At 33.7% G+C, this 21,417-nt stretch overlaps 1 protein-coding gene across 3 annotated transcripts in view; it reads right to left on the minus strand.

Annotated features, from left to right (window-relative positions):
• Nucleotides 1-21,417, minus strand: part of NTN4 (netrin 4) — a 231,211-nt gene that overhangs the window by 201,912 nt on the left and 7,882 nt on the right. For 2 of the 3 annotated variants that reach the window (XM_074271306.1, XM_074271305.1), the window contains exon 2: nt 2,728-2,832. In XM_074271306.1, coding sequence (XP_074127407.1) covers nt 2,728-2,746 — 19 coding nt within the window. In that variant the 5' untranslated portion in view covers nt 2,747-2,832. Of the gene's footprint in view, nt 1-2,727; nt 2,833-8,416; nt 8,434-21,417 lie in introns of those variants that run through there. The other variant, XM_074271307.1, reaches the window with a different exon arrangement.

Here is a 21,417-nt window from a genome sequence, read left to right on the forward strand (position 1 = left end):
AAGTGACTTGCTCAGGGTCACACAGCTAATAAGTATCTGAGGCTAGATTTAAACTAATCATGATGAATCTTCTTGACTCCAGGCCCAGCACTCTGTGCCACCTTGGTGTCTCTTTATTAAGAACTATTTAAGTCTCCTGGCTTATTATTAATAGGAAGCACATGATGAGGATGGGGTAGAGGACAGCTCAGGAACTTAAATTAGAAGTATATTGGTTACCCCTAAATCCCTGAGAGTAGTAGCAGTTCCTCAGAAAATAAATCCCGTATGTGTATGTGCAAGGTCAGGGAGTAAATCTCTTGCAAAGGAGGAAACAGAAATCTTATAAAATCAGGTTTCCCAAAGTAGTATCTTCTCTGAATGATATGTCTATTTCTTATTATATAAATCAAATGCTGAATGGTTTGATGAAATAAATTGTTATTGCTGTTATTATATTGAACCTAAATTTGACTTTCTATAACTTTTGTTCCTAATTCTGCTTGAGACCATGCAAAACAAGTCTAATCCCTTTTCCAAAATACTTGAAGGCAGTTATCACATTCTTATATCTCCTTATCCCACACCACTTAGTATTCTCTTCTGGAGGCCTAATGCCTTTAGATCCTTCAACTAATCCTTACTGACATAAACTCCAGGCTTAGAACCATTATGGTTGCATTCTGGATATTCTCCAGCTTACTAATGTCCTTTTAAAACAAAATAAAACACAACACTCCAGATATGGTCGTTCTAGTACATAACAGAGCTAAACTGTCATCTGCCTACCCCTAATTAAGGAAGCCAAGAGCACATTAGCTTTTTTTTAACTTCCACACTATAGTCTATTAGTCTACTGAAATACCTAGATAACTTTTATCTATTGAGTCTACTGAAATAACTAGATAACTTTCAGACCAGAAGCTGTCTAACTATACCTCACCTATTCCAAACTTATTAAGACAATTTTTTGAACCTATGAGTAGGTTTATTTATTTATTTATATTTATTATAATATTTATTTACTACATATTTATATCTATATATAATTACCTACTATAGAGGTTTTAAAGAAATAAACAAGAATCATACACAATAAGAAGAAAGAAATGGGTTACAATTTCTACTGGTTATGGGGGTATTTGTATGGTGGATGAATCTACCAAAATAATAAGGAAAAACAAGATGTAAATTTCTATAATGCATTCATCTTAAAACACAGTTTTCCGCTCTTTTGTACAATGCTTAAGCTGTCTTCTCTGACTAGAACAATGTTTATAGGAGTTTTTGTTTGTTGTTTATAACATGATACCAATTGCACACATTTTATGCCAAACATAAACATACTGACAAATACAATGTACATAAGAAGAAAAAACAAAGAAAAAATATAAGTAACAATATTAAAATACTCTAATGTTATATGCTATGTCCATAGTACTTAATGTTTTTGCTATTTTTAAAAAAGTGTGATAATTCTAACATGTAACAGAAGGGTTTTTGTTGTTGGGATGTGGTGATACAGTTTTTATAAACTATCATTGAATAAATTAAAGCATAAAAATCTTAGTAAACATCAGCTAATTAGATTGGTTCTTTTCTAAAATGGAATTTAGGAACTCCCAAATGCTTTGCACATAATAGTTATTTAAATGATGGCTGCTAAACTGAATTGCTAAATTGTTTTAAAGCATTAAAGTCTGAAATAGATTTGTATTACTGTCCCAAATCCCATTAGGAATTGAGAAATGGTAGACTGTTCTTTGAAAATATTAGGCACTTAATAAATGCTCACTGACTGAATCACAGACTGAATGATTATATACAATCAGACAAGATCACTATATCAGTCAATTATCACTAGCTATTCTTTATTATGAAGGATAGTTACATGGGGAGGTGATTATCAGGGGGGAAATGTAGCCTGAAAAACAAAGGGCATTAATATATCTTTTTTTGAATCCCATTATGCAAATTATCTCCAATATTCCATATTGATTTATTCTGTAGTCTTGAATTAGGTTCATGTTAGAATCATTAAGCTAAGAAAGAGTGAAAACACAAAGTGCTATAGTCCTAACATAAAAAAAAAAAAAAAAAGATATTCTTTATTAGCAGTTGTTTCTTGCTTCTGGGATAATGATGGCTGTCAATATATTTGTGCTTGAAATAAGTAGTATGAAATTAGTAGCATATGTTATAAATAACACAAAAATATTGCATGTATTATAATTATTGTTCTACTCAAAGGAGAAAAGTTAAACATTGCATAGGAAGAATAAAAAGCTGTGCCTTAACAAAAATGTGTTATCAATAGAAATTTGCATCTGGCCCCACTTCAATACTCAATTCAATTCAATACTTCAAGGGTCTATGACCTCATCCATTTGGTTACTCTCTAGTTTTTAGTGAAAGGAATATTATCATATGCAAAGAGGCAGCATAGTATAATGGACAAAGAGCTTAACTTGGATTCAAGAGAGCCTGGATTCAAGTCCCAGATGGTATAGTTCAAATACAGATACTTGCTGTGTGACCTGGGACAAGGCAGTTAACAAAAGCAGGTGGCCGTATCAGTGAAAGAGGGAGTTTGAGTTTCTTCACCAGGAATTCTCTATATCAATAAAATCACAAGGCCAATTCAACAATAACACATACATAATTTAAAATCATGCTTCTTTTTTTCCTATGAGCAAGACAGACCATTTTCTCTACTTACTAATGAATTCAAACAAAGGAAAGCATTACCTTTTGGAAATACACACATCTCTCATGGAAACTGCAATGTGGGGTTCCAGTTCTCTATCATTCCAGTCTTATCCAAAAGTCTTATTTGAGTGTCTTGGATAGCACCTTCACAAACAGTGAGAGAAAAAAAAAACAAGATTGTATCACACTAAGGCTAAGAATGTAGAAGTGAATCATTTAGGTATGAGCCCCAAGGATCACTAACACCAACCTACTTTTTACTTTATCTCTGTTTCTCTAACTCTTAGCTCTCTACTATTCTAAGATTCCTTAAGATATATCTAAGATTTTTAGGCACTATCTTACAATCATCAGATTGGCTACTATGACAGAAAAAGAAATAAATGTAGGAGGGAATGCAGAAAAATCGGGATGCTAATACAAGACCAGTGGAATTGTGAAGTGATCCAACCATTCTGGACAGCAATTTTGAACTACACTTAAAGGGTTATAAAACTGTACATACTCTTTGATCCAGCAATACCACTATTAGATCTATATCCCAAAGAGATGAAAGAAAAAGTAAAAGGACTTATAAGTACAAAAATATTTATAATAGCTCTTTTTGTGGTGGCAAAAAATTGGAAATTAAGGGGATGCCCATCAATTGGGGAATGTCTGAACAAGTTGTGGAATATGATTGTGATAGAATACTACTGTGCTGTAAGAAATGACAAGAGGGATGGTTTCAGAAAACTGATGCAAAGTTAAGTGAACAGAACACTGGAGAACACTGTACACAATTAATAGCAATATGTGTGAAGATCAGTTGTGAATAACTAAGCTCTAATCAGCAATACAATAATCCAAAATGATTCTGACGGTCTTAAGACAAACAAAGATGAACAAAACACTTCCAGAGAAAGAACTGATGGAGTCTGAATGCAGATCAGAGCATACTTTTAAAATTTTCTTTATTCTTCTTGGTTTTTTTTTTGTTTTCTTTTGCAGGATGGCTAATATGGAAATAGATTAAACATGTGCATTCATGTAAAACATATGTCAAATTAATTTCTTTCTCATGGAGGAGAAGAGAGGAAGAAAATCTGGAAATGAAAAATTTCCAAAATTAATTTTCAAATTAACTTTACATGTAATTTGAAAAAAATCTTTTAAAGATTTATTCCATTTGCCCCTTTGATTTCTAGAAAGATCTACTGTATGTCTATGTCTTCAAGAAAGGATTTTAGATTTCTTAATAAGGAAGGCTATTCTTTAAATATTTATAAATTCACTAAGCACCACTTTAATAACCTCATAAGCCCTTTTTTCATTATTAATACATTCATAGTATGTTTTGGAAAATGTGTTAAAGAGAGACTCAATCTTGTAGAAGCAGGGAGGTGCTATAGAAATCTATAATATGGAAATATTGTACCCAAAGGGTATAATAAATTAAACTCTTTAAGCCTTTTCAGAGAGATGGATGCCTCTGTGACTATAATTAGTATGGAATCAACACAAAGTAGTGGAAGAAGAGGGTCAAAGCCTGAGAACCATTACTTTTCAGTAGATATTATTATTGCCATCAAGTGACACCAGCAGAGTATATATAGTAGAACTGGTCATTGATATTATTTAAACTTCCTTCAAAATTCTTCTACAGATTTAGAAGAGGCAATAGAGGCCATCAAGGGCATTTCTCTTTATTTTACAGACTAGAAAAGTGAGGTCCAGGTAGGTTAAATGGTTTGTTCAGGGTCTCACTGTTATGTCTGGTCATCCTGACTCTGCCTCTGGCCCTTTATCCATGGTATCACACAATCTCTAATGTTGAGAAAAGCAGCATTTCCCAAGCTGTGATGTCAATGAAAATCCAAAAGTCTTTCAGATCTATGTCCATTCTTTGTGGCTTTGTAACATCTATTAACTGAAGAATACATCTAGCCTATGTCTGTCTCTGGAGCAAGCCTTCATTCTAAGAAAAAAGTCATTTCTGGCACCTTGTTGTCATTCAGTCAGTCCTGGCTGATTCTTCATGACTCCTTGAAGAAAGCCCATGGGTTTGTTTTTTTTTTGTTTTGTTTTGTTTTTTGTTTTGGCAAAGATACCGGAGTAGTTTACCGTCTCTTTCTCTAGTGTGTCCCCATTTTACAAGTGAAAAGTTGAGGCAAATAAGTGACTTGTCCAGGGTCACACCGCTAGTCAGTGTCTGAAGTCCCATTTGACTTTGTCAGGTCTTCCCAATTCTAGGTCTGATCCTTTATCCACTGCACCAGCTAGCTGCCTCAAATAATCTAGTACTTTTCAAATAACCTGCCACATTAATATATTATTCAATTAGGAAAACAACAGTTAAAGGTTCTGATAAAGGCTTCATTTCCAAAATATATAGAGAATTAACTCAAATTTATAAGAAATCAAGCCATTCTCCAATTGATAAACGGTCAAAGGAAGTGAATAGACAATTTTCAGATGAAATAGAAACTATTCCTACTCATGTGAAAAGGTACTCCAAGTCACTACTGATCAGAGAAATGCAAATTAAGACAACTCTGAGATACCACTACATACCCGTCAGATAGGCTAAGACAACAGGAAAAGATAATGATGAATACTGGAAGATGTGGGAAAAGTGGGACACTGATACATTGTTGGTGGAACTATGAACAGATCCAACCATTCTGGAGAATGATTTGGAACTATGCTCACAAAGTTATCAAACTATGTATACTCTTTGATCCAGCAGTGCTACTACTGGGCTTATATCCCAAAGAAATACTAAAGAAGGGAAAGAGACCTGTATGTATAAGAATGTTTGTGGCAGCCCTTTTTGTAGTGGCCAGAAACTGGAAATTGAATGGATGCCCATCAATTAGAGAATGGCTGAGTAAATTGTGGTATATGAATGTTATAGAATATTATTGTTCTGTAAGAAATGACCAACAGGATGAATACAGAGAGGTCTGGAGAGACTTACATGAACTGACGCTGAGTGAAATGAGCAGAACCAGGAGATCATTATGTACTTCAACAACAATACTATATGAGGATCAATTCTGATGGAAGTGGTTATCTTCAACAATGAAAGGATCCAAATCAGTTCCAATTGATTAGTGATGAACAGAACCAGCTACACCCAGCAAAAGAACTATGGGAAATGAGTGGAGACCACAATATAGCATTTACACTCTTTCTGTTATTGTTTGCTTGCATTTTTGTTTTTCTTCCCAGGTTATTTTTACCTTCTTTTTAATTCTATTTTTCTTGTGTAGAAAGACAACTGTATAAATATGTATACATATATTGTATTTAACATATTATTTTAACATAGTTAACATGTGTGGGACTACCTGCCACCTGGGGGAGAGGGTGGAGGGAAGGAGAGGAAAAGTTGGAACAGAAGTTTTTGCAAGGGTCAATGTTGAAAAATTATCCATGCATATGTTTTGTCAATAAAAAGCTATAATAAAAATATTATATTATTCTCATCAGTTGATATGACCAAAGAAAAATTATACTTTAGTGAATTACCTAGTTTTCATGATGGACCGCAAGAACATTGTGTATTTTAAAGATGTATGGGATAAATTGAGTGAAGAGTTCTCATGGGAATATGGCCTTAAATTATGCCCTAATTGTGATTGGATATTTTGCAATAACAAGTTGAACTACAGCTAAAAGTTGCAGGTGTTCAATTGTCTTGGAACATTTTTCCTCCTGCTTCCCACTACCTCTTAATTAGCACTTAAGTACTTATTTTATGGGTGATGATGGCTTTGGGAATTCAGGTAACAATCAAGAATATCTCCTTGTATAGCAATTCTCTAGGGAAATTTGAATTAAGAGTTAGTTATTTACTAGTATTCTTTTGTTTCTAAGATGGACTTCCATGTTTAGAGTGTTCAGGGGGATGGAGACTTCTAGTCTATTTAATCTTATGTTTTGCAGTTTGGGCTTTGCACTGCTCTACTGACACCTTGTCTGTTGGGAGTTGCCTTTTCTCCTGAGATCATAGTAAATTCCTTTTTTGCTTTTATTTACTTGGAGAGTCTCTGATTTTAATTTGGGTAAGGGCCACCATCCCACATAAAAGAGATACATGTCTGTATATAAATGACCCTTTCGCCCTTTCAAGCCTGGGGTATTTTTAATACTGCTGCCTTTGTGAAGAGACAAAATTCCTAATTAATAAATGATGGAGAGAATATTGAAATAATATTGCAGACATGTTAGTTTTCATACCTCAATCAATCAATGAGCATTTATTAAGTGTTAACCAGTGTCAAGTACAGTGCTAAGTGCTGGGGATAAAAAACCAAGGGCAGTTCTGGCCCTCAAGATGCTGCTCAGTCAGATAAAGATCAGATTATGCTTAATTATATAGGAGACAATTGAAAAGCCCCAGGAATAAAAGTCATAAGGGAGTTATGTTGATATGTTCAGTTCGGAAGGAGAAAAAAAAAAAAAAAAAACACCTCAGCAAATGGAGAAGGAGTGAATTACCAACTTCTCCTCATCAAGGGAGGGAGAATTAATTCCTCCAGCATGACCAGTAAGGTTTGTGGACTCATAGCAAGATTTTATGTATATATAGTTGAATGGCTGAATTAAAAAAGCCATCATTAATGGTTTGATCCCAACTTTGAAGGTGCTCTTCAGTGGACTACTGTCCTGCACTTGTGACCTGCACTTGGCCCTTCACATTTTTATCAGACTTAAATAAAGGCATTCATGTTACCAGGCCAGAAGAGTTCTCTAAAAATCCTATATACAATCAGAATCCAAAAAAGACGCCGACATAATATAAATCCAAAGTCTCACTCCTAGGTTCAAAAACTTAGCTTCACATACAAAAAATGTTAGGTGCATGGGTTGACAGCAGTTTGGAAAAAAAAACTAAGAGTTTTGGTGGCTGGCAAGCTCAATGTCAGTCAGTAATATGATATGGCAGACAAAAAAACTGGTCTGGGATTGGGCTACTTAAGAGAGGTACAGCCTCCTGAAATAGGAAAGTGAAATTCCCATTTTACTCTGGCCTAGACACGCCATATTTGGAATACGTGTTTTGCTCTTAGTACTGATTTTAGAAAACACATTGATAGTTGGATAGTTCTTCAGATGAAAGATAGCAAACAGTCTTTAGTCCACATCATATGAGAATTGGCTGAAAGATGATAAGGATGTTTAGCCTTGAGAAGGGAAGACAATATGAAAAGAAACATAATGGTTGTTTTCAAACATTAGAAAAGCTAAAAGGGATTAGACATCTTCTATTTGGCTTCAAAGGGCAGAACAATGAGCAATGGATGTGATGTAATAAGACTTTGTGTGCCCCTGATCTTTGGGGGAGGGAGGGCCACCTGGTCTCCGGGAAACTCCTAAAATGATCCCCACTTGAATCTCAACCCCTCCCCATCCTCCCACTTGGCTTCAGGAAACTCCCAAAATAATCCCAACCTTCAATTCATTTGGAGATCTTGGCCTGGGAAATAATCACCACCCATTATTGACCTAGAAATTAGCCATTCAGAGATTGCTCTCTATCCCGGGCCCATAGAAAGCTAAATAAAATTGAACCCTGTACCCCAAATCTTTGCTATCTTCCTAATCAGCATCCTAGCCCACTGAAATTGCTCAGTGAAAATAAACCCATTTTTGCCAAAACCTCACTTGGAGAATGGGACTGCGAATTCTTTCACAAAATCTAAAACACTGGCCTGGGGCCCCCCAAACTCTGTTAGAGTACCTCAATCCTCAATAGGTGGAAGCCACAAAGGAAAATTAAAGCTTAAAGTCAGGAAAAATTTTGAAACAACTGAAGCAGTGAACACACAAGTGGGGGCTGCCTCAGGAAAGAAGGGAGTTCTTCAAGCAGAGTCACAATGAGGTATCTTCTAGCTCTAAAAATCTATGATGATGTGAATAGATTCTTTAAGGGTCTTAAAGTCCTTCAACATTTTCTCTTTCTCAAGACTTGCTCCAGCTTGCCAATGTCCTTCCTCAAATAGGGTTCTTACAACACCTTTTCCCTTTGTTTTACCAGTCCTATGGGACTGTTTCTTCTTCATTCTATTTGGACATTCTTTACTTCTTTTAATGTAGCCTAAGGTTCTAGTAGTTTTATTTGATACATACTGGACTTAAGGTATCCTAAAATCCCAATATCTATTTTAAAAGTTTATTGATGATTTTTCTTTCTACATATTATAGTTATTTTTCCCTTAAAACTTCATGTTTTTCATTTTTACAGTCAAAGGTTCCGATAAAGGCCTCATTTCCAAAATATATAGAGATTTGACTCTAATTTATAAGAAATCAAGCCATTCTCCAATTGATATGAACAGACAATTCTCAGATGAAGAAATTGAAACTATTTCTAGTCATATGAAAAGATGTTCCAAGTCATTATTCTTCAGAGAAATGCAAATTAAGACAACTCTGAGACACCACTACACACCTGTCAGATTGGCTAGAATGACAGAAAGATAATGCACAATGGTGGAGGGGATGTGGGAAAACAGGGACACTGATACATTGTTGGTAGAGTTGTGAATACATCCAGCCATTCTGGAGAGCAATTTGGAACTATATTCAAAAAGTTGTCAAACTGTGCATACCCTTTGACCCAGCAGTGTTACTGCTGAGCTTATATCCCAAAGAGATCTTAAAGAAGGGAAAGGGACTTGTATGTGCAAGAATGTTTGTGGCAGCCCTCTTTGTAGTGGCCAGAAACTGGAAACTACGTGGATGCCCATCAACTGGAGAATGGTTGAATAAACTGTGGAATATGAATGTTGTGGAATATTCTGTAAGAAATGATGATTTCAGAAAGGCTTGGAGAGACTTACATGAACTGATGCTGAGTGAAATGAACAGGACCAGGAGATCATTATACACTTCAACAATGATACTGTATGATGATCAATTCTGATGGACGTGGCCATTTTCAACAATGAGATGAACCAAATCAGTTCCAATACAGCAGTAATGAACTGAACCAGCTACACCCAGCAATAGAACTCTGGGAGATGACTATGAACCACTACATAGAATTCCCAATCCCTCTATTTTTGTCCGCCTGCATTTTGGATTTCCTTCACAGGCTAACTGTACACTATTTCAAAGTCCGATTCTTTTTGTCTAGCAAAATAACTGTTTGGACATGTATACATATATTGTATTTAATTTATATTTTAACATATTTAACATGTATTGGTCAACCTGCCATCTGGGGGGGGAGGGGAAAAATTAGAACAAAAGGTTTGGCAATTGTCAACGTTGTAGAATTACCCATGCATATATCTGGTACATAAAAACTATTAAAAAAACACTTCATGTTTTTTTAAGATAAAATATTGTGCTCTTAACTCAGGTATAAGACAATATTTATTTATACTAGTTTTATCTCATCAGTCTTATTCCCCATCTAGCCTGTTGAGATCTTTTTGGTTCATAATTCATTCACTGTGTTAGTTACCCCTCCTAGCTTTGTGTCAACTGAAAATCTGAGAAGTATGCTCTTTCTTCATTCAAGTCTTTGATTAAAAAATGTTGAACAGCAAAGACCCTGATATAGTGCCTCTGTTATCATCAACCTATTAATGACTGTTCTTTGGTTCAATCATTGAAATGATTTTTAATTCACCATCATTTAATATAGTTCTCTCTCCTCCCCTACCTCTTTCCTCCCCAATGAGCATGTTATTTTGAAGCAAGGGATACCGATTCCAGCAGAGAACAGACTCATGTTCTACACAGACATGAATAAAGACAGGTAGTTACTTGAGGGAGGAAGCAACTTCTAGGAAAGTGTCTTCTGGTAGATGAAAAGGGAGCCAACTGTGGGCTCCAAAGGAAGTAATCCTTGACAATCCAGAGAACAGACCTTCTGAGACCAGCTCAGCAGAGATGAGGGGATCTGCATGAAAACTCTATGAAGTATAATAGTAGGTCCTTTCAGTACTGAAGTTGAAGTAATACAAAGAATCATAAGCACACTGATTTAGAACTAAAGGGATGTTAGAATTCAGTCCAATCTCTTCATTTTACAAATAAGAAAACTGCCAAAGAGATTAAATGACTTGCTCAGTATCACACAGCCAGAGCCTGTCTGAAATGGGATCTGAAATAAGGTCTTCCTACTTTTAAGTACATGCGTTAGGTACCTTGCCATGCCTCCTGTGTGAATGCATCATTGCCAGTTTGTTCTGAGATTATGCCAGTCTTTCCACAGATGTAGTATATATACAGGTGAGGATATACCATGTTATATGGGGAGGGGGTTGTTTATAGTTGATGCTTTTAACAAAATTTAGTAAAGTTTACTATAATTATATCTATTTTCCTCTCTGTTTAATAGGAAACATACTGGCAGTGAGCTATGTATTTATGAGTTCACACCTACAGTGTACCTCTTTGAACCTGAAATAGTTATCTTCCTGTAAGAACTTTACCTAAAGATCAAATGCAAATTGGAGGAGTATCCAGATGGGATGATACATTAGAAAAACTTCATATTGGACATATTTGGATATCCTGTGCTTTTGCAGAGAGCCACTAGATTCTCCACCTGAAATTCTCCTCTGATGGCTTAGTGTGGTAACAGTCTCTTGGAGAAAAATCCACAAATTTACCCCACAAGTAATCAAAATGATGTACATAGCTATTGCTCCATATGATTACTTTCTCACTTTAAAATCTTAATGCAAATTATCTATATTTTATTGAAGGTATGCTTAATGAGAAATGACAAGAAAACAGAAGGCTTTTGAAAATGATTTTCTATAGTATCTTTACAGTCACACAGTTGATTGAGAAATATAGAAAATATTCTTCCCAGGGCATATCAAAATCGAAACTTAGCATTGGCACACAGAGCCTTCTGCAAATTTATCTTCAGTCTATTTTTTCCATTTTGTCTCCTCCAAATCTCCTTTATATGCCAGAGGCTCTAAAGCTAAGCTTCTAAAACTATGGTCCACAACTCCATATGAGGTTTTGTGGGGGTCATAAAATTCTGATTTATTATCAGCAAATATTTGATCTGTATGCTTATTTTATATACCCATATACCTGGGTTATATAAAAATTTCTCAGGTAAAAATGAGTCACTAATAGGAAAGTTTAAGAAGCCCTGCTCTAAAGAATATCACTATTTCCTAAAATCCTCTCATCCTTCATTGTTTTGACATCCCTGCTTATCCTATTCTTGCTGAAAGTGTCCTTCCTGCCTGTATCCAACTGTTTAAATTCTATCCATTCTTTGAGGATATGCTTAAATGTTAACTCCTCCAAATTCCATTAACATTCTTTTTGTACCTCTCTGGCAGCACTTATCATATTTTCCCTCATATTATAACTGTTTGTGTAGGTATTTTATTTCTTAATGTACTGCAGATTACAATAGACTTGGGATGGATGCCATCTGCATCCAGAAAGAGAACTATGGAGACTGAATATGAATTGAAGCATAGTATTTTCACTGTTTTTGTTTGTTTTTCATTTCTCATCTCTAAAATTTACCAAGTTCACAAAAGCACTTTATAACAAGTAGTACAATAAATGCTTCAGTTAATCTCTCCTCACTGGAAAAAGAATAAAACCATCTTCTTTTGAGTTGAGAATGAGATAAAGGCCAAAGGAAGGTAAGGGGAGGATTTTCTGGGATGTAAGATAAGGCTAGAGGCATAAAGTCCAGATATTTACTTCTCATCCATATCTTTACAAAAAGCCTTGTCTCAAACAAGTTTCCTATGCAAGGGGAAAAAAAAGAGCCTAAGACTCTCCCCACCCTGGGATCTCTGTTCTCATAGAATCCAGGAGACTTTTGACACAAAGAAAGAGGAATTAGGACTTCCTAATTTCCTTTTTGGAATTGTGTCCAAACAAAAATTTCAGAAAGTCTCTCCCTCACTCATAGAACTCATTTCCCCTCTTATTTCCTGTCACTTTCCAGGAATAGGAGACCTGAGAACATATTCTAAACTATGTTATGACAAAAATTTTATAAAAGAGACTTCCTGATTCTGGGTCCAGTGCTCTGACCAGTGTGGGAACATGCTCAAAAATCATCAAGTTCCATTAATGTGTCATTCATGTACATGACAATTCATATAAAGACAGGCTAACCCACAAGATTCAAATTGGATAGTCAACAAATATTTATTAAGGGCTTACTAAATGCTAAGCACAGACAATATAAAATGCAAGCAAAAAGATAATTCCTGCTTTCAAAGAGTGAACATAGTCAAAGCTATGCTTTAGGAAAAATCACATCGGTAGTTGTCTCAATAGAGTAGAATGGGGAGAAACTTGAGGAAAAAAGACCTATAGGAGGCTATAGTAATTATATAGGCAAGAAGTAATGAGAGCCTAAATTAAGGTAATGGCTATATTTGTGGAAAGAGGAGTATGGCTACTAGAGATATGCAAGGAGCAACTATAGTATCTGGCAAATGCTTGCATGTGTAGAGTGGGATTGAGAGGATTGTGATACTTTTGACAGAGATAAGGAGGTTAAGAAGAGAATTGGATTCATATAAAGAGTTATTTTGGATATACAGAGTTTGAGATGCCTCTTCCTGTAGGGTTTGGGGACTGAAGACTTCAGTGAAAGGTTAAATCTATCTAAGATCAAGGCCTTTCCTCTTTGTCTTTCTAGAACTGAATGTGGACCACAGCATAGCATTTTCACTCTTTCTGTTATTGTTTGCTTGCATTTTTGTTTTCCTTCTCAGGTTTTTTTTTTTTTCTTTCTCTATCCGATTTTTCTTGTGCAGCAAGATAACAGTATAAATATGTATACATATATTGGATTTAACATATATTTTAACATATTTAACATGTATTGGACTACCTGCCATTTAAGGGAGGAAGTGAGGGAAGGAGGGGAAAATTTGGAATAGAAGGTTTTACAAAGGTCAATGTTAAAAAATTACCCATGCATATGTTTTGTAAATTAAAAGTTATAATTAAAATTATAAAAAAAGAAATAAAGAATAACTCAAATAGCTGGAAGATAAAAAAAAACCAACCAACTAGGTTGGTAAGTTTGCATGATGGCTATTAAATAACAAGATGTAATATGCTGAAACAAGATATGTTTAATATCTGCCCATAGTACTGGAAACAATTGATCAAAGAAGCATTGCTAAGGATGTGCTAAGGATGTTTCTTCTTGTTCATTCTTCATTTTCAAAGAGAAACAATGACATCATGGGGGGAATGCATTGATTCGTGTATGGATTGGATTTAATGAGGCAGAAGTGCACAAAGACATCAGCCTGATTCTCTGGGTCCTGGGAGTTCAGTGGCAAGACCAAAGTCAGGATGGCTGGCAATGGTCTGGAATGCAGTAGATGGCCCTGAGGACTTTTATGTCTGACCAAGCTCTAAGCATTCCACAGTACCTGCTTCAGCTGTCTTCATGGAACAAATTGTTCCTATCTGTTGAATTCACTGTTGAATTGGAGTAGATGTCACCCAAACTCACTGATAGACTTGAGGCCCTTTGGATACCCTTAACCTGGCTTAACTTTTCTGCTAAAATGGTTTTACTAGAGTGTGGCCATTGTTCATGTTACAGCTTCTTAGAGGCACAGGTGAGAGTTGGGTAGGGTAGACACCAAAGATAGATAAGCTTGGTAAGAGCTTGGTAAGTTCTCACGCCAAAAATGCTACCCTTCTAAAATACTCCATATTTACCACTAAGGATACAAAAATTGAAGAAATAGGAAAATCTGTGGAATAAGATCACTATTTTTTATTGTTTTCAATTTCTATACTTCAGATATGTCTCTATGTTCTACTTTATGAATTTCTCTAAAAGAATAAGTTCTAATAGTCATATAAATGCCAGTTATCATTCAAATTTGACTTTAAAAAAAAAAGAACATGCAATTTTACCAGCTTGAACTTAAACACTTACTTTCATCTGTCTCATATTCTCAATCTTCAAAATGTATTTTCAATATTTTATGTAACATTTTTATGTTTAGAAGCATGCTATGACTTAGTAATATTTGAAAGTAAAACATGGGTGGATCCAAATGTTTTCAAACTATCTATTTATGGCTTACATAATTTATTTTATTACTAGTAGTTCCTCTTTCAAAAACAGAGTTTCAATCAGGAAATTTATTTGACAGTTCAGTGGTACAAATTGTAATCTCCAAGAAGTTCTCACATAGAACAGGAACCAGATATCTGTCTGACAATGTGAACAATTAAATTTTTTTCAATTATGTTGTTTAAATGTCTTATTATACTAGCAATGCAACAGATTGTGGCTATTTTGCCTTTTACTTCATTCTCATAGACCACAAAATGTTAACATTTTGTGAGCTATTACCAAAAGATGGTGGAAAAAGATTTGAAATCTATTGTGGTTAGATTATGGATTGAGGATCAACAACTCTTTAATAGTACCCACCTCTCAAGGTTGCTGTTGTGAAGATCAAATGAAATGATATTTAAATGTTTATCACAGCGCCTGCCACACAATAGGTTTTACATAAATGCTAGCTATCATCTTCATTATCATCATAATTATTATTAATAACAGGTAAAACCTGTTGCGAAACTTATATAGTAAAGACATACATCCATATATCTATAAGTAGAATTTTGCTAGATATGAGATTTTTACTTTGATCTGCAAATGTATCCCTCCCTGACTATTCTACCCCAACTAATTTTATTAGATGAGTTTGCTGTTTTATTCATTTCCTCCAATTCTGAACCAAAAGCAAGAGTTAGAAAAGTAGGATGTAAAGAAAGGAGCTAAAAAAAAAGTAGAAAAGAAATTCATTCAATAATCCTCATAAAAATACATATCACAGGTCCAAATTATATTTCAGAGAGTCTGACTGTCTAGTTTACTTCATTAAACTACTTGGGCTTTCCAACAGAATTTTTGAAATTCTTTCATTTCATATTTTTCCTGAATATTAAAAACAAAAATACAAAAGGGTCCCTCGTATTTTTTTGCCCCTTCCATTTTTGCAGTGATAGTGGGAGAGTGAAGATAATATCTGTTGAATAGAAAGTAAAGAATTTCTATGAAGAAATAAATAAGATTCCCTAAATTAATTCAACATATGCTTCAATACTCAATAACTTCAATGCAAAGACAGATAAAGGATAGGAAAGTGAAAAAACAATTTAGATATCATGAATTCTTTCTTCAGTAAGAGAGCTGGGAAACACTAAACATGATGAATGAATGTTAGTCATAGTCATAAAAATTGAAAGGAACTACATCTTAATAGGAAATGATTGGTTACCAATGGGGAAATAATTTCCTAATCAGTCATCTGTGTAAAGTTGGCCTATTACTTTGTTGATGAAAAGAATAAAATTCACACTAAGTTTAAAGAATAACAGTGAAAAGACAGAGCAGGTTCAAAATATCTCCAGTATTATCTATTTAGACCAGCTACTGATGTTGAAAAATAAGAAAATAAAGAAACAGGAATTGACAAAGACTATCACAATTTCCTACAGAACTTTAACAAATATAAAGGAATTGCCAGCATGGGAAGGTCAACTTAAAAATCACTTCACATAGCAAATTTTTGATCTTTCCAAGTGGTAAACTTTTGTAACTGAGGGCAACAATGGTAGAATATAAGTTTATCAGTAAAAATAGTACAGGGAAGGATTACAGAAGATTATTAGTAGTAAACTTCAAAAAAATCAATAAGAAAAAGAGAGATTGATTTAACGCTTTTCAACAATACAATGATTCAAGACAGTCCCAAAAGACTCATAATACAAAATGCTATCCATAACCAGTGAAAGAACTATGGAGGCTGAATGCAGATTGACACATACTATTTTCACTTTGATTTTGTGGCATTTCCCTTTGGTTCTGTTTTTTTCTTTCACAATATAACTATTGTGAAATAAATTGCACATACAAAATCTATGTCAGATTGTTTGCCATTATGGAGAAGGGCTTGGGAAGAAGGGAGGGAGAAAAAAAATTAAACATTAAAAAATGAAAGTTTAAAACTATTTAAATATGTAATTGGAAAAAATAAAATACCATTTCCCAAAAAGGAAAGAGGAAAATGAAAAGAGTAGAGAGAAAAATTTCAGTTTATAGAAAGCTCAGCATGTAGCCTAATTAAGATCATCCTAAGAGCATTTAAAAATGAAACTAAAAAGACAACAGAGATGACAAATAGATCACTCAAGATTTCTATAAAAAAACTATATTGTCTATCTTTGTGTGCAACCATCACATTCAAATTCTAGCATCATGATCCTTATTGTGCTTCTTAAAAGGATGAGATTTTTCTCATGCCAGTGACATGTATTTTTCACTGAAAGTAACACATAATTTTGAGAGTTTCAAGGGATATTTAAAATAAAGATGCCAAATTCCTGAATAAAATAATTTTATTGCTATTAAAAATATGCTATGAATTAAAGACTTATTAAATGAACATTACTTAACCTTCACTTGACCATACCATCCCTAAGATAACATACTATACCTTTCCCTCTGGAAAAAAATGATTATATGAATTATTTCAACTTTACCCCCAACTTACTTCTTTTCTGCCATGCACAAAAAATAAAACTTTTCAAAGTCAACAGTGATTTCTTTATTGTTAAACCCAATGGCCTTTTCCCTGTCTTCATTTTTCTGGATCTTTCTTTAGCTTGTGATACTACTGATCACTCTTACCTTTGGGATAGTTTCTCCTTTCTGGTGATTTATGACATTTATTTGTCATCACTCTTCTTGCCTGTTGGATGAATCCTTCTTAGTCTTTTCTGGAGGTTCTTAAAAGAATCTATATCTCTCCTATTTATGGATGTAATCTAAGGTTTTTTCTTCTGAGATCACATCAAATCCCATGAATTCAACTATGCAGATACATTTTAGGTCTATATAAAACCCATCACATATAGGCAGTTAGGTGGCACAGTGAATGGAGTGCCAGGCTTGGAGTCAGGAAGCCCCAAGTTCAAATCCAGCCTTAGACACTTACTAACTAGGTGACCCTGGGCTTAACTTTAAGTTAAAGACTTAACCTTGTTTGCCTCAGTTTTCTCACCTGTACAATGAACAGGAGAAGAAAATGACAAAACACTCCAGTATCTGTGTAAAAAAAAAATAAAAAGGAAAAAAAAAAACCCAAATTGCCTTGGATTATTGTGTTGCTGAGAAAAGCTAAGTCTGTCATGGTCGATTATCACACAACATTGCTACTGTTGTTATTGTGTACAATGTTCTTCTAATTCTGCTTACTTCACTCAGCATCAGTTCATGTAAGTCATCCAAGGAAGCTATTGCTAAGAAGTCTCCATCAATACCTATATTTTTATAGCAGCATTTTTTGTATTAACAAAGAATTAGAAACAAAGTGTCCTTTATGATGACTGGGAAGTGGTTAAACAAATTGTAGTACATGAATGTAATGAATATTACTGTGCTATGAGAAATGACATATGAGAGAAGCATAGAAAGAATTGATTCAGAGTGAAGTAAGAAAAATCAAGAAAAATAGTAGTCTCAATGACTACAATAATGTAAATAGAAAGAATAATCATATACCAAAAATTCAAAAATGAATGTAACAAAATTATTAAAGATAAAACTTAAATGAAATGAAAAGATATGAGAAGACACTCTCAATTATTTCCTTTTTGGAGATAGAAAATCCATAGTTATTAAATATTGTATATTCTTAGACTTTTTCAAAGTACTGATCAGTTGTGCTGATATTTTTCCTCCTTAAATATTAATATTTCTTATATAGGATTTCCCTGGGAGGTAGGAGAAGAATTATATAAAACTATGATGATGTAAGAATCAACATCAATTAAAATAATTTTTCTTAAAAAATCAAATGGGGTCACAAAGAATTGATGTTATATGTTGTCTCATTACTGTCATTTTCTTGGATGACATCAATTTTTTATAATTTATTCTTTGATGCATTTGGTACTAGCTAAGAAATAAAGTGGTGGATCAGTGGAATAGATTAAATACTCATGACACAATAATCAACAACTATTATAATCTAGTATTTGATAAACACAAAGACCCCAGTTTCTAGGAAAAAATTCTCTATTTCACAAAAATTACTGGGAAAACTGGAAAATAATATGTCAGAAACTCAGCATAGATCTACATCTCACATCTCATGCCAAAATAACATCAAAATGGGTATATGATTTGGGTTTAAAGAGTGATATCATAAGCAAATCAGGAGAGCAAGGGATAATTTTCCTATCAGATCATTGGAGAAAAGAGGAATATTGACCAAAGAAGAACTAGAGAACATAATGTAATGCAAAATGGACAATTTTAATTACATTAAATTTAAAAGATTCTGCACAAACAAAATTAAAAGGGAAGTACAAAGCTGGAGAAAAAAATTTACAGCCAATATTTCTGATAAAAATCTCATTTCTAAAATATATAAAGAACTATGACAAATTTATAGTCACTCCCTAATCAATAAATGGTCAAAGGGTAAGAACAGAAAATTTTCAGATAATGAAATAAAAGCCATCTGTAAGTCATATGAAAAGGTGCTCTAAATCACTATTGATTCCAGAAATGCAAATTAAAACAACAAAATTAAAACACATACCTCAGATTGGCTAAAATGACAGAAAAAGATAATGAAAAACATTGGAGAGGATGTGGCAAAACTGGGACACTAATGCATTATTGATGGAGTTGTGAACTGATCCAACCATTTGGGAGAGCAATCTGGAAACGTACCCAAAGAGCTCTAAAACTGTGTATACCTTTTGATCCAGCAGTCTTACTATTGGATTTATATCCCAAGGGAATCATAAAGAAGGGGAAAGGACCAGCATGCAAAAACGCTTGTAGTGGCTCTTTTTGTGGTAGCAAAGGATTGGAAAATGAGTAGATGCTCATCAATTGAGGAGTGGCTAAACAAGTTATGGTATATGAAAGTAATGAAATATTATTGTTCTACAAAAAAAGATAAACAAGCTGATTTTAGAAAGGCCTATAAAAAGATTTACATGAATTGATGCTGAGCAAAATAAGTAGAATCAGGAATACTGTGTACATAGTAGCAAGAAGATTGTGCAATGCAAAACACCAATTGCATCCAGAGAACTATGGAGAATGAATGCAAATCAATACATGCTATGTTCACTTTTTTTTCTTCTGTTTTTTTTTTTTTCTTCCCATGGTCTTTCCCTTTTGTTCTGATATTTCTCTCCCTACATGATTCATAAAGAATTGTATATATATATATATATATATATATATATATATATATATATATATATATATATATATATATATATATATATATATATATATATATTTTTTTTTTTTTTAAATCAATATACATGTATAACCAGGAAAAAAAAAGAAAACTAATTTTTTTCAATTTTTTTTCCTTTTTTTTTAAATTAAAGCTTTTTATTTTCAAAATATATACATGGATCATTTTTGGCATTCAACCCTACAAAACCCTGTGTTCTAATTTTTTCTCCACCTTTCCCCTCACCCCTTCCCCCAGTCAGCAAGTGATCCAATATATGCTAAACATGTGCAATTCCCTCTATACATAATTAATATATATCATGCGGCACAAGAAAAGTCAGGTCAAAAGGAAAAAAAAAATTAAACAAAATAAAATGCAAGCAAACAACAAAAAAAGAGAGAAAATACTCTGTTGTGATGATTTTCATTTTTGCACATGTGGGTCCCTTTCCCTCCTTTATGATCTCTTTAGGACATCATAAACCCAATAGAAACACTGCTGGTTCAAAGAATATGCAAAGTTTGTTAGCCCTTTGGTCATAATTCCAAATTGCTCTCCAGAATGGTTGAATCAGTTCACAACTCCACCAACAATGTATTATTATCTCTGTTTTCCTACATCTCCTCCAACAATGGTCATTATTGGAAAACAATATATTTTTTAAGGGTGCCTAAAATAAGAGTTAATATGTTCTAGTTAAAGTGAAGGAGCTTGAAAGAATGAGCTTTGTGAAACAAAGATTGATAACACAAAACATTTCAATTTTTCTTTAAAAAATAAAGTTGTTTTCAAAATTTACAAAATTCCATTATATTCATATACCATAACATCTTCAGCCATTTCCCAACTGATGGAAATTCACTCAATTTCCAGTTCTTTGCCACTACAAAAAAAGGCTGCTATATTTTTGCATGTGTGGGTCCTTTCCCCCTTTTTTATGATCTCTTTAAGAGACAAACTCAGTAGAGACACTGCTGGTTCAAAGAGTATATACTGTTTTATAGCCCTTTGGGCACATTTCAAATTGTTTCAGAATTATTGGATCAATTAATTCACAACTCCACCAACAATGTAGTAGTATAAATTTATTAATTTTTTTTGCATAATTCCAAATTGTTTTCCTGAATGATTGGGCCAATTCACATCTCTATTACCTTCTTATTAGTATGTCTCTCTTCCCACAGTAGCAAACAATAACTACTTTCAATTTGATGGGTGTAAAGTGAAACTTCAGAATTGCTTTAATTTGCATTTCTTTTGATATAAACAATTTGGAGCAATTTTTCATATGGTTGCTAATAATTTGCATTTCTTCTTCAGAAAACCGGTCACAGTCTTTGATAATTTATTTACTGGGAAAGTTTTGTGGTCTTACATATTTGTGCTAATTCCCTAATTCTTGAATATATTAGACTTTTAATAGAAGTATTTGGTCCAGTTATTTTTTTATTAAAGCCAAGTGACAGTTTTCCTT

Source organism: Sminthopsis crassicaudata, chromosome 5, assembly GCF_048593235.1.
Source record: "Sminthopsis crassicaudata isolate SCR6 chromosome 5, ASM4859323v1, whole genome shotgun sequence".
Lineage (NCBI taxonomy): Eukaryota > Metazoa > Chordata > Mammalia > Dasyuromorphia > Dasyuridae > Sminthopsis > Sminthopsis crassicaudata.